Source organism: Lissotriton helveticus, chromosome 9, assembly GCF_964261635.1.
Source record: "Lissotriton helveticus chromosome 9, aLisHel1.1, whole genome shotgun sequence".
NCBI classification, from domain to species: Eukaryota; Metazoa; Chordata; class Amphibia; order Caudata; family Salamandridae; genus Lissotriton; species Lissotriton helveticus.
The window spans coordinates 813,099,340-813,114,589 of record NC_136070.1 but is presented as its reverse complement, the minus strand read 5'-3'; the positions used below and the strand labels follow the sequence as shown (position 1 = coordinate 813,114,589).

At 37.7% G+C, this 15,250-nt stretch overlaps 1 protein-coding gene across 1 annotated transcript in view; it reads right to left on the bottom strand.

The window, feature by feature from the left end:
* The window catches only part of LOC144783294 (uncharacterized), a 688,842-nt gene that overhangs the window by 608,300 nt on the left and 65,292 nt on the right, over window positions 1-15,250 (bottom strand). Inside the window, exon 4 of the mRNA XM_078662344.1 lies at window positions 13,403-13,534. Within this exon, the coding sequence (XP_078518470.1) occupies window positions 13,403-13,534 (132 nt within the window). The remainder of the gene's footprint in view (window positions 1-13,402; window positions 13,535-15,250) is intronic.

Here is a 15,250-nt window from a genome sequence, read left to right as displayed (position 1 = left end):
GGTATGCTCAGACGTGAGTCCCTTGCTCACTTTGCCACTGGATTCAAGCAAGCCGGGCTGAAGACGGCTGGAATGCCAGGAACCGGTCCTCGGAAGCTTGTTTCCGGTCCGGGGAAGGCATGGCTTGGCAGTTCGGGCTGGACTGTTCCCATGAGGCACAGGGTCAGACTGATTTGCATATAGCCATGTCTGAACTGGGGTGGCAGAGTGGGCTAAAGAACGGTGATGGATCAAACCCAGATCTTTTGACTGGGTGTGTGTTTGATTGGTTCAGATGCTCCGTCTATCACCACCCCCTTTTGTACCGCTTTGGCCACCATAAGTGTGTCAGGGTATGCTCAGACATGAGTCCCTTGCTCACTTTGCCACTGGATTCAAGCAAGCCGGGCTGAAGACGGCTGGAATGCCAGAAACCGGTCCTCAGAAGCTTGTTTCCGGTCCATGGAAGGCATGGCTTGGCAGTTCGGGCTGGACTGTTCCCATGAGGCACAGGGTCAGACTGATTTGCATATAGCCATGTCTGAACTGGGGTGGCAGAGTGGGCTAAAGAACGGTGATGGATCAAACCAAGATCTTTTGACTGGGTGTGAGTGTTTGATTGGTTCAGATGCTCCGTCCATCACCACCCCCTTTTGTACCGCTTTGGCTGCCATAAGTGTGGCAGGGTATGCTCAGACGTGAGTCCCTTGCTCACTTTGCCACTGGTTTTAAGCAAGCCGGGCTGAAGACGGCTGGAATGCCAGAAACCGGTCCTCGGAAGCTTGTTTCCGGTCCAGGGAAGGCATGGCTTGGCAGTTCGGGATGGACTGTTCTCATGAGGCACAGGGTCAGACTGATTTGCATATAGCCATGTCTGAATTGGGGTGGCAGAGTGGGCTAAAGAACGGTGATGGATCAAACCCAGATCTTTTGACTGGGTGTGAGTGTTTGATTGGTTCAGATGCTCCGTCCATCACCACCCCCTTTTGTACCGCTTTGGCCGCCATAAGTGTGGCAGGGTATGCTCAGACGTGAGTCCCTTGCTCACTTTGCCACTGGATTCAAGCAAGCCGGGCTGAAGACGGCTGGAGTGCCAGAAACCGGTCCTCGGAATGTTGTTTCGGGTCCAGGGAAGGCATGGCTTGGCAGTTCGGGCTGGACTGTTCCCATGAGGTACAGGGTCAGACTGATTTGAAAATAGCCATGTCTAAACTGGGGTGGCAGAGTGGGCTAAAGAACGGTGATGGATCAAACCCGGATCTTTTGATTGGGTGTGAGTGTTTGATTGGTTCAGATGCTCCATCCATCACCACCCCCTTATTGTACCACGTTCCAAGTAAGCTTTTACCTCATGGGCCCCTTAGCCTTTACCTTACTAGACCTTGTGCCCACATAGATTCAAGCTTGTTTTCTTTGCTTTAGGAGCTTTAAGGAGCCCTCCAACCATTCGATCCAGCCTGAGTTCCCTTGCTTGGATCCCATTTGGTAATTACCTCCTCGTTTTATTTAGCATTCACATTTAGCCACGTGACTTCATGTAAGTAATACAGAGTATTCAATCTCTCGTAGGTGCTCTATCTTTTCTGTCCTGATGAAGACCCCATGCTAAGGATTCAATAACCTTGAATTTGGGAAGGGGTTGAAACGTTGACTTCTGTTTTTCCATTAACAAGCATAAACGACCGACATTTGTTTTCAGCGTTTACAGATTGCTATATTTTGGTTATAACGATTTGCCTTGTGTAGGCTGGACAGGTCTCTATTATGTACATATAACGTATCTTTGGCACATTGCCTTTCCTTTTCTTTCCTTTCAACCCTCACAAATGCACTGTTTATTCTCACCATCCTTTCAATTAGTGATCACCATTCTCCTAAGTGGATAGACAATTGTGATGTCTTTAACAATTGATCTCGATTTGTTGAGAATAAATTGCATCTATTGCAGACATATGATTATGTCGTTGTTAATGCTCCCATTTAAAAAAAATTCTATGTCTACTTTAAAATTTTCTATTGCTTTTTGTGACCAATTTCTTATTGTACTGCTTTTATTACTCAGGTCCGGTAGCATTACTGGTTACCCCATTGATACTGAACTCAGTGTAAGAAAGGTCACACTTAGGTAAAACAGGAGCTTCCAAAAGAACCCAAAGTTTCCAGTTTGAGAAAGCTGCAATACTACAAACTCCAATTCAAGAGTTAGAGAGATATTATATGGTGCAGAGACATAATGTTGAGTACAAAATATTGAGTTGGACAAATATTGAGTCATTAATATCTTGGGTCATAAATATTAACAGCAAGAATATGGTGGTCTATAATATCGACTTAAGACAAATATTATCGATTTTAAAAATATCAAAGTGTTTAATATTGTTTGCAAAAATATAGTTGTTAAAAATATTGTTTTTTATTATTGGTATGCATTTTAGTATATATTTTATATGCATGTGATTTTTTTGTATAAGAATTGTTTGTATTTGTAATATATGTGTTAAATTTTTAGTAGTTATTCATTTTTATTAATTTGAATTTGCGCCTTTTCAGTTCTGTAGTGGGTCGTGGGTTTCTAGGAGAATAGGGTGGGAAGTAATTTAATGATATTAATATTTTTCTTTTTTAATTTTGCGATTTAGGTTCCGTAATGGGTTGTGGGTTTATAGGGGAATAGGGTGGGAAGTAATTTAAATATATTAAATGTATTGATTAATTTGTATTTATTAATATTTGTTTAATTGAGATGTTATATTGTTAAACGTGTAAATTGATTATTATTAATTCATTAATAATTGGTTATTAATTATGGTAATTGTATAATTAATTTTAGGTGTGTGTTGTGGTGATTATCAGTGTAAAGGGTAGGAAGTAATGTATTTGTCATTTATGAATTAAAAATTGGTTAATAATAACATTTTAATTAATCAATTGGTTATTAATTTTGATAATTTAGAAATTATTTTTAGGTGTGTTGTGGTGTTTATAGGTGTAAAGGGTGGGTAGTAATTTGTGTTTAATTAATTGTATATAGTTGTTAATTAATGTTAAATATTTGATATTTATTTTGGGTAATTGTTTAATTTTGTGATTGTTGTTTTTACTTTTAAAGGGGCAAAGGGTGGGTATTAAATGCATTTTTATTATTTAACTATTATTTGTTAATAGTAATTGTTTTTAATTTCAAAATAAGTTTTAGTTGTGTTGTATTATTTTATGGTTTAATTTAGCTGTTAGTTGCGGATATTATAGTGTTAAAGTGTTTGTAGTCAAATAATGTTTATTTGTTTTTTTTTACTAATAATATTTCTGTAATTCATTATTTATTATGTTAATTATGTAAATACATTTAAAACATTTTTTGAAGTGTTTAGTTATTGGTTTGGTGTTATAGCGTAGGGAATTAAATACATACCTTTATGTTTTAAATATGTTTATGTTTGTACATTTTTCCTAGTTTAAAATAATTCTTTTTTTTTGTAAATGTATTTATTATTTTATTTTATATAATATTTGTAGGTTTTTGTTATATGTAATTAGTATTATAATGTGTTCTTTTTATGTTTAATATTTTTTTAATTTTAATATATATATTTTTTTCTAAGTGTTTGAGTGTAAATATTAATATTTTTTCTCCGCTCTCCAACACTTTCCCTACTGTTGCATTCACCGGAGTGGGAATAGTAATTTTTACCCATCCGCTATCCAGCACTTGCCCTACTGTTACACTGACTGGAGTTAGAATAGTAATTTTTACCCCTCCGCAATGCAGCTCTTTCCCTACTGTTGCGCTCACTGGAGTGGGAATAGTAATTTTTATTTCTCCGCTATCCTGCACGTTCCCTACTGTTTCACTCCTTGGAGTTGGAATAGTATTTTTTACCTCTCTGCTATCCAACACTTTCCCTACTGTTGCACTCTCTGGAGTGGGAATACTAATTTTTACCCCTCCACTATCCAACACTTTCCCTACTGTTGTACTCACTGGAGTGGGAAAAAATCATTTTTACCCCTGCGCTATCCAAAACGTATCCTACTGTTGCATTCAGTGGAGTGGGAATACTAATTTTACCCCTCCGCTATCCAACATTTTCCCTACTGTTGCACCCTTTGGAGTGTGAATAGTCATTTTTACCCAACCGCTATCCAGCACTTTCCCTACTGTTGCACTCACTGGATTTGGGATAGTAATTTTTACCCCTCTGCTACTGTTGCGCTCACTGGAGTGTGAATAGTGATTTTTTTTCCCCTCGATTATTCAATACTCTCCCTACTGTTGCACCCAGAAATTTTTTTTACCCCCGTTATCCAACACTTATCCTACTGTTGCTCTCACTGGAGTGGGAATAGTAAATGTTACCCCTCCGCTATCCAACACTTTCCCTACTGTTGCACTCACTGGAGTTGGAATAGTCATTTTCACCCCTCTGCTACCCAACACTTTCCCTACTGTTGCACTCATTTGAGTGACAATAGTAATTTTTACCCCTCCGCTATCCAACACCTTTCCCTTCTAATGCATTCACTGGAGTGGGAATAGTAATTTTGACCCCCCCGCTATCCAACACTTTCCTCACTGTTGCACTCATTGGAGTGGGAATAGTAATTTTTACTGCTCCGTTATCCAACACTTATCCTACTTTTGCATTCAGTGGAGTGGGAATACACATTTTTACCCCTCCGCTACCCAACACTTTCCCTATTGTTACACTCACTGGAGATGGAATAGTAATTTTTACCTCTCCGCTACCCAACACTTGTCCTACTGTTACACTGTTTGGAGTGGGAAAAGTAATTTTTACCCCTCGGCTATCCAACACTTTCCCTACTGTTCCACTCACAGGAGTTGGAATAGTAAATGTAATTATTTGGTTATCCAACACTTTTCCTACTGTTGCACTGATTGTATTGGGCAATTTAGGTTTAAATATTTTTTCACGGTTAATGTTTCAATTTATTCTAGATTTTTTAATATTTTAAATCATTTATATATATATATATATATTATTTGTATCTAATTTTAAAGTTTTAAAATAAATTAAAGATAATAGTTCATCACTTATTTTAAAGTATATATATATATATATATCTCACATGAGATCACCGCTTTCAGAAAAGACCATCCAGCACTCCAGGAGGTAATAATCACTCCGTTTTATTTAAATTTAAACAACAACATCTACGCGTTTCAGTGGTTTGAGGCTACTTTGTTCACGATGTAGAAGCACCATTTTTTTCCCATTAAAATACTCTTTACAAACATTGACACAAGCGAAGGGCAACAGTTTGTTTAGTGAAAAGGAGATTATTACACTGTCCCAACGGGTACCATCTTAGAACGTGTTAGAATACCATTTATTCAAGGCAATGTGCCTCTGCCCAGTTATTCATTTCATTTAAAGCCAGTTTAAAACAATTCTAAGAATTTTTTCCTCTCATCTAGAATTGTTTCATTTAGGCAATCATTCTGATTTCTTTATATTTATATATATATTATATTAAGCAGCAACATTAATTACTTGCATACAGTTCCAGAATAACGTTTTTTCTTTCTATTTCAAAGTGCCATGTGGCTGTTTTCACTTGCTCTCCTTAATGCCAATATAAAATTATTAATACTGCAAAGATTGTTAACATTTCAAAGTGCTAGCGCTTAATTTAGACATTTACTTTATAAATAACCAATCCAAAAAAGTGCTAATGCTTTTGTCAATACAGTACTCTCTTAGAAAAAGTGCTAGTGCTTAAGTATACTAGCTTTAATTTCATTTAAATCAGTACCAGTAGTGCAAGTGCTCTCTCGTATATTATTGATATATAAAACCACAATAAATATCCTCACATACTTTACAATATACACTTTAAAATATAAAATTATATTTTTCACATAAAAATTAACATTTCTTTCATCATTTCCCTTCTTTCTTTTTCCATACCATTACACAAATGGTTTCTAAAATAGTTTTTAACTGTATTACCCTACATATAAAGTGCTATGTCTAAAAAATCTTTGTCAATCTTCCTTTCACTATTCCCTTCGCTTTTAATCCAAAAAATGAAAAATGAAAAATGTCAACATAGAGACTCGAAAATGAATGGTACTTAAATGTGCTTGCTCGTTCTTGTTTCATTATTATTATTCATTCTAACTCATCGTCAATTTACTCCTGACAAGTGTACAGGTCCTCATCTATATTTAACCCATGGGGTTCCCTGATGTCACGCTCCATGCTGTCACGCTCCAGTATGAAATATGTTTCTAGTTTACGGAGTTCCTTCTCCCTATTTCCCACTCTTATCTTTCTGGGTACTTCGGCTATACAACTATACTGCAAGCCTACGGGATCACTTTGATGATGAGTTTGAACATGTCTGGCAAAAGGGTATGTCTTGTCCTGATTGACAATTGTTCTCCGATGTTGTAATATTCTTTTGAATACAGGTACCGTTGTACTACCTAAATAGATCTTTTGGTAGGGGCATTGTAGCATGTAGCCCACAAAACTTGATCTACAACTTAAAAAGCCTCTGATCGTGATGATTTTATTAAAAGATCTTTTAAAATGCATGCGATTCAATCCATGAGTTGACGCCTTACACTTAAAACACTTCCTAAAACCCATTTTTTTCTGAAGCCAAGAGGGGGCTTCCCCTCTTTTGTTCTTGATATTCACTCTTCACAATCCTGTCTCTCACTGATTTCAATTTTCTAACATTTCTATCTAATTTAAAAGTTTTAAAATAAGTTAAAGATAATAGTTCATGAATTATTTTAAAGTTAATATATATCTATAAATTATTATGTTTGTGTGTTTATTTTTTTAATTAATTTTTTGTAAGATTTTGTAAAAATGTATATTAAATGTAATTTATTTTGTTAACATTATTATTAATATTGAATATATATTATTTTATTCTATATTTATTTAAAATGATATTGTTAACATCTATATTTTTGCATCAACATTTTTGATTCAATATATTTGTACTTACCTGTGTAGGTATGGGAGTTGATATTTTTGTAGTCTAGATTTTTTTTCGATATTTTGAACATCAATATTTTTAACATCGATATTCTATCAGTGAACCGTTTTATATGCATTTCAATGAAAAATGGCAAAGCCAATGTTACTTTGCTTGTGCAAGGCTGGAGTAAAAAAGAGCAATGATGATGAAATGGAGAGGGGTGATACTTTTATAATGCTAAAAAACTGGGTCATCCTGAGTCAGAGTGAATTAGAAGCACATAAAATATATCCAGGTGGATGGTTTAAAAAAAACATTTTGTTAGTAATTGATTTATTCAACAAGGTTCTTAGTGAAATATATAATAATTTTTTTGATAGACAAAAATCAATATATGCGGAGCACTATGTGAAATGACCCTTTGCTGAGGTATGCATATGTAACACACACCAAAATCCTCCTTAGCCTCTTCTGTGAAGCAATCTGTTACAACCTCAGTGATTTGTCCTTAGCATAAGTGCCTTTCTTGGAGCACAAGCAGGATTAATATACTGATGATGATATCCAACAAGGGGTATCTTACAAGTTATTACGCAAAATTCCAGCTTCAATATTTTGTATTTCTGGTCATGCATTGAAACATTGAAAACATTCAGATGTATTATATGCATTTCCATGAAAAATTGAAAAGCCAATGTCACTTTGCTTGAGCTAGGCTGGACTAGAAAAGAGTAATGATGATGAAATGAAGAGGGGTGATGCTTTTATAATGCTAAGAACTCGGTTATCCTGACTCAGAGTGAATTGGAAGCACATGAAAGATATCCAGTAGGATGGTGCAAAAAATCATTTTGTTAGTGATTGATTTATTCAATAAGATCCTCAGTGAAATATATAAAAACATTTATTCTAGACAAAGATCAATATATGTGTAGCACTATGTGAAATGGCCCTTTGCTGAGGTATGCATATCTGACACACATCATAATCCTCCTTAGCCTCTTCTGTGAAGCAATCTGTTACAACCTCAGTGATTTATCCTTAGCATAAGTGCCTTTCTTGGAGCACAAGTAGGATTAATATACTGATGATGATATCCAACAAGGGGTATCTTTCTTGCAGATAGTGTTTAATTGTTAGGTGCAATTGTAATTACATCACTGATGCGAATTTCAAAGCAAGGATATCTTTATTGCAGATGGCTTTTTTATCATGGAAGTAAAGTTGATACCCTGTATTTTATATTTGAAAGGGCTTTGAATCAAACTTTCTCCAGAGCTTTTCACTTGCTTGGGAGAGCAAACACCAGTGACCGGGGACTGGGGGACTACCAATCCCGGCATCCTTTGCGGCCTGAGCATCGGTAACGACGTTCTGCCTGTGCCTGGAGGAACACAAAAGGGTCAAGGGCCTCCCGCAGTGCGGGAGAGAGAACACAAGTGACCGGGGGACTATCAATCCCGGCATCCTTTGTGGCCCGAGCGCCGCCAAAGACATCCTGCTTGTGCCTGGAGGTACTCAAAAGGGCCCAGGGCCTCCCGCAGCATGGGAGAGCGAACACGAGCGACCGGGGACCAGAAGACTACCAATCCCGGCATCCTTTGTGGCCTGAGCACCCCCAACGAAGTTCTGCCTGAACCAGGAGGCACACAAAAGTGTCCAGGGCCTCCCGCAGTGCGGGACACCCACGGGCATGCCTGAGCAAAGCCCACACCAACGGTAAGCCCGTCTGCGCAACTGGCAGAGGCTGGGCCAGGCCTCCCCACAAGGCAGAGCCAAGGGAGGTTAATAACTTTAATTTCCCTTAAACTCCTAGGCACCCATTGTATATTGGACTCTGGTTCTTGTAGCTGTCTAGCGATAAAAATAACACCTGTCTATGCCCCGAAATTATTTATTGTTAATTTTTACAACTCCTCTGAAAGTAGATCCACAAACGAACATATAGGTAATTTAAAATGTTTTTTAGATGTCTGCAGGTAGAAGAAATCCACATCATATTCGATAATAATCTTAGGCGATTTTAATGTTCATTTATGCTCAAAGAATTGTCATGTAGCTGATTCCTCAGACCCTAAAATTTGCTCTAGCTTGCATTTTGAGCACTCACAGCAAGGGGGGCTTCCTCGAGGAACTACTGGCTGAATCTGACCTTTTACAACCAAGTGTAAATACAAGAGAGCCCAGGATCCCCACCTGTAAGGGAGAGGCTTGAACTCCATAATTGACTACATCTTCATCGCCCCAGGTCTACTAACCCAGGTGGTCTCCTATAATGTGCTGTTTTATTGATCTCAATCCTATCCATCTTATATTGAGGCGTAGGTATTAGATTAGTTGGAAAACCTGGGGAGGCCACCACTGGTAAGTGTCTGAAGCTAACTGATCAGGGCTGCAGGTCGAAATGGAGTAAGGTAGTCCCAGTCCCATTTCTCCAAGATTTGGGGGAAAACATAAGTGAGGATATTGGGCTTTGCCTTGATCATACTAAGAAGGGGGTAGAAACTCGTTCAGCCATTGAAAGGTTATGTGAACAGGTGGCTAGAGGTCTCACATTCCCAAGGAGGAACCGTGAGGAAAGAGGCAAGAGGTGGTTTGATCATGATTGCACTGTGGCCCACTAAAATCTTTTTAATGCCTTAAAGCAAGTACCACAAGATAAACCCCAGATAGCTGCCCTTAGAAAGATATATAAGTGCGTGCTAGAAAATCGCAAAACAGAAATCAAACTAGAAGCTTGGAATGATTTACTTTCTGTGGGTGTTCTCAAGAACAGTGCCAGGTTTTGGGAGATTGTAAAAAAAACTTTTTTTTACTGGAATTAGCAACTTCCCGTCGGAATGTAATATAACTGAGGTTCAATGGTTCAATGGTTCACTCATTTTAAATATATATAGGATGACCAGGTAGAGGTGGGAACACATAGTCCCCCTTTACCAAGCACGGGTACACACAGTCTGGTTTCTAATGAAGAGGAAGTAGGGATGGCAATAGCGCAGATGACTAGCAATAAAGCTCCCGGTCCAGATGACGTTCCGGCAGACCTATAACAAATGAATGAGGCACTTTGGTCAAAAATCTTAACTCATGTTTTTAATGTCGCTAGTCAGCATGGTTTCCCAAGGTCGTGGTCTGAATCTACTATCATACCAGTTTTCAAAAAGGAGCAGAGAGGTGATCCACGATATTGAAGACCCATATCCTTGATTGATTCCACTGTGGTATTAGGGAAAGTGATCCTCAGTAAACTTACTGAATGACTTGAAGAGAGTGGTATACTATCAAATATGCAGAATGGTATTAGGAAGGGAAGGAGCACAATCGATCAGTGCTTAAACCTGCAGCTGTTAGTTTGGACATACACAGAGGCTAAGACAGGGGACATTACATCTGGCCTTTATGGACCTATCCTCGGCATTCGATCGAGTAAATAGATTGAAATTATGGGTTTTAATAATTGATATGGGAATGGACCATTGCATAGTTATTTTTTAGCGGACCTGCACAGGGTCCTTTCTGCAAAGGTGAGATATGACCAGAGGGGTAACTATACTGAGCGCATTCATATTGGAGGAAGAGTCAGACAGGGCTGCATTTTAGCTCTCCTTCTCTTTAATTTATACACAAATAACCTTGACTCCTCTCTGTGCTCAGCCTGCCAAGATATCTCTCAAGCTGGAGATTGGTCAATCCCTGCTCTTTTATATGCAGACGTGCAGTTTTATTAGCGGGTACAGCAGTTGGGTTCCAGAGTCTCTTGGATTCTTTTGCGGTCTTCATGAGTTCTCTGGATTTAAGTGTTAACATTCCCAAACCACACACCATGATTATGGGCCATAGACCCAAAAAGCTAAAAATGTACTACTGTGAAGGAATTGTAATAACAAGGGTGACTCCATTTACATAATTAGGGGTTCTGTTTGACGAGAGGGGCTCATTGGTACCGCAAAAGAAAGCAAAAAAGGATGCTCGGGCAAGATCAACAGAAGATCTTCTTGGATTTTCACAGAGACTCGGGGCTAAGCCAAATGAAGCTATGCTTAATATCTACAGAGCTAAATGTATTGCCATCTCTAAGTATGAGTCTGAAATCTGGTGTTACAAGGAGGCAGAGGAACTACAAATAGTGTAAAACAAGTTCCTCAGGAATTTGCTCTCGGTTCTGCAATCCACTCCGTCGTATATTATACACCAAGAATTAAGCATAGGCTTTGTTACCGACCTGAAAGGATTGGCACCACTCATGAGTTGGATATCCATCTGGACTAATCCACAATTGGTATTAAATCGAGAGATCACCTGAGATTGCCTAACCTTGAATAGAGCCAAGTTGCATCCTGTGGTTAAGGTATGTAAAGATTATAACAAAGAAATAAGGGCACCTCGATCTCTGTGAGTCTACAGATAATCTCAGGAAAGAGGATGTATCATAGGTTAAAAAAAAACATCCTAAACATGACATATTCTGAGAGAGGGACTAAAGAGATCATGAAACCCATGGTATGAGCCTATCTTTTACTGAAAACAACCACACTGACAAAACGCTATCTAAAAGCAGTAACAAAGCCGTATCACAGCTTTCTTTTAACCAGATTCAGATTTAATCTTTTGCACTGTATATTGGCCGAAATTCAGGGTTGAAAAAAGGTGAAAGATCTAGGCCATTGTACATGTGATAAGTTCTCCACCCAAGACACCTTGCACTTTATTATGTTTTGCGAACATTTTCATGAAATTTGTAATCGGATTTTAGTGCCTATTTTAAAGTGTAAAGGTTTTATTCAGGTACGACCTGCTTTAGTTTATTTACAGATGCTGAATAACACATGGGAGAGTGTTAATATTGCAAATTTTTAAGTCACTGCCGTTAGGGACAGGAAAGGAAGGCCCACTTTGTCATGCAATGCATTACAATATTTCATGAAATATGTGAAAAAAACATTTGTTTAGTTTTTTTTGTCCTTTGTGCGTTAGAGAAATTTTGAACAACCTTTGTTAAGGCTTTTTATTAAAACAAACCAAAAAGCTGAAAACCTTTTTTATTAATTTTATGAAGCTGGGAATTAAATGTTTTTTAGTGGTGCCTAAGATTATATTAATATGACATTTTGCATATGTTCTTATGTTGTTGCTTATGATGTTTGTAGTGTACTTTATGGGTTTTATTAACAGAATAAAGTGGATTTGACTGACTGACTGAATACTGGCTGGGCCTAAAATTGAATCTGGGTAAGGTGACAGCCCAGTGGACAAAATTAACTTTAACTTAGAGAAATGACAGTAAGTTGCTGACACAGAGTAGTCCTAATGTAGAGCAAATTCTTTAAAGAATATTGCAATTTTTGAACTTTTTGCTATTTGTTATATATGGATTGAAGGCCCACTACAAGAAAAGATATAATGAGACCCTACAGAAATGGCTACCTCCAGGATCTTCGGGATACAACATCCTGATGCAAACATGTCTATTGCATCATGTGTCACAAGAGTCTAGATCCTTCATTTCTTTTCCACTGTGACAATTACATAGAGTCCGAATTATTCATTATAACTCTGTGCTTTCCTAGAGTATAGCAGTTTACTATATAAGCAAAAAGTTGGTCTTTTGACTCATGGCAACTAAGGCTATCCTTAAAATATGAGTTCTCAAGCACTAATGTCACAACCTCACTGTTCAAAACCTGTGGATCTTATGGAATACTCACGTTTTTCAAACTAACCCAGATTTATGACTAGTTTCAAGTGAAGATTATCTTCATGGAGAAATAAAAATCTCAATGGATTACCCATGATGCTTTTATAAGACCATAAAGCAAAGAGAAAGAAGGCAGCAGGAGGAGGGGCTTCTCAAAGTTGTGGTTAATAGGGGAAACAAACATGCAAACTCTGCTTTATATCTTTTGACTTATTTACACAATGCCCTCTGCGAAGCGTTACCAGCTTTTCCTACACAGGAAGATGTGTGCAAAAATTGAGGACTTCACTGAACTTTGCAAAGATGATATGGAAATTATTACTATGGCTTCCTTTGTAGCAATAACTGACATAAATAGCCACCGCCATTACATGAAATGTTCCTAATAAATCCCTACAAAGTAAGCATTACATTGAAAAAATGAGGGGTCTCAATTTTGCCTGGTAGTAAATCATCCTCTTCTAGTAAAAATTCAAAAATAAAAATAGTTGCTGTAGTTGAGATTCTAATATGATATTTCATAATTGTAATTGTAATAGTTACAGTAATGGATGCTTCAAAGTGTCTCACATGTAAAGGCACAAAATAAACTCTTTTAAGCTCATATATGTTTTCTGAATCCCTTTCCTTGAACAGGATGCAAATATGAAATGCTGACTGAAAAGGTGGATATTGGTAATAATGTTGTAAACATTTGTGGACGCCTGAATAGGAGTTCCTTGATTGGTATTATGAAAATGCATCAATCCAATAGCAAAGCAGTACCTGAAGTCTTTGGGCCGGAATATGTAGTATTGGTTTGACTAGTCATCACGGGCGAAATAGTTGTAGGACTTGATGTGATGGTGCTTGGTGCTGAAGAAATGGTAGTAGCATTCGTCGTAGTGTTATCATGACCTGTGTGAAAGAGCAGATTCTTCATGTGTAAAGATTACTTATGTAATCTATATATAAAAACCAGTCAAAATACATTCACATTCTGAGATGTAAACTTCTGATCATACATTCTGCACATTCTGGAACTGCCATTGGTGAACATTCTGCTTATATGAGGATAATGGCTGCAGACCAGCACCTTAACAACTATGTTATGATCTCTTTCAACTATAACTGTATTGCAGGTTCAAAGGTTGAGTGGAAGGGCTTTCACATGTTTTTTATCTTGTGACATCATTTGTTTGGCATTCTTCATCTAAACAGTTATTCAAAGATACAGGCCAGGCATGAACTTGCTAATCTACACTACAATGGTACCATAAGTGTGGCTTCTGCAACACTGTCTTCTTTTTTTTTTATTTTTTAAATATGTTTATTAGATTCCCCCCCCTTTTTAACAAGGCACATCATCATAAAAAAGGCAAACATGTACAGAGGATAACACAAAATCAGGAGCACATGTTTAAGATGAAAACATAACAATTACACACCAAGTTTGTTAATTAGAAGAGTATCCACAATGGGTAAATATACACACATTACAAAGCAAGTAAATAAAATACAACTAAAAAAGAAAAGGAGGAAGAAAGAAATAACTAAACTTGTGTTTCTCGCCTTTCCGTCCAATTATTAATAGGCTCCCATATTCAAAGCCCTAATCTTCTTCCCCTTTTACCCTTCTTTGCATATATCCCTTTCTCAAGGTTATAGACAGAGAGCAATCTAGCCAACCATTGATGGAAAGTAGGTGGGGTTTTATCAAGCCATGCCGAGGCAATACAAATTCGTAACACTGCCATAGCCAGAAATATAAATTAATCATCTGCGCCATTACCATCTACGCCAAGCACAATTCTTGACGATGTAAGGGTGGTTTCAATGCCCAGTGATCTCATTAAGAAAGATTCTATAGCTCTATGGAGTGGCTGCAAGTGTGGACAAGTAGCAAAGACATGCACTAACTGAGCATCTGAGCTATCGCATCGAGGGCAGTAGTGCCTACTGTTCCTCCCCATTGCGCAATCCTAGCAGGAGAATAATATAACAAGTAAATTGTTTTATAGTGCTGGGCCTGAAGCGCGGCCGAGAACGGAATATTTCAGCCTAATTCTAATGAGAGATGAAAACACTTGTGTCCTATCCCAAGTTTCTAAGCCCACTTGCTTTCGTATTTCCCAAGGTCATCCTCTTTACTCGCTATCAGTTCCGCATAAAGTTTTTTGATAGTGCAGCTGACTCTATCCTCCATAACTTCCATAAATGCATTTTTCCCAAACCCAGCGGGCCCTTCTTTTTTGGCTGTTAGAAAACTCCTAATTTGTAAATACTTAAAGAAATTCCTTGTCTCAACCCCATAGGTTAACTGAATATCAGAGAACTGACACATTCCATTCAAGCCCATCAGGTGCCCTAACTTCTTTACCCCACGCCGCCCCCAGTCTATGAAAACATTATCTGCGAATATTTGCCCTGGAAGGGTATGATTCCTATATAATCGGGTATATGTATTAAACCTCCCTAAACCATATTTCTTCCTTAATGATGTCCATATCTTGTATGCGACAATCAAAGTCTTGAACTTGGTTCTTTTAAAATAGCCAGGATCTGTATATTTCAAAAAGGCATTCTCTGCGTCCCCTCCAAGCAGTAGCGAGTATATAGCTATAGAACCTAGAG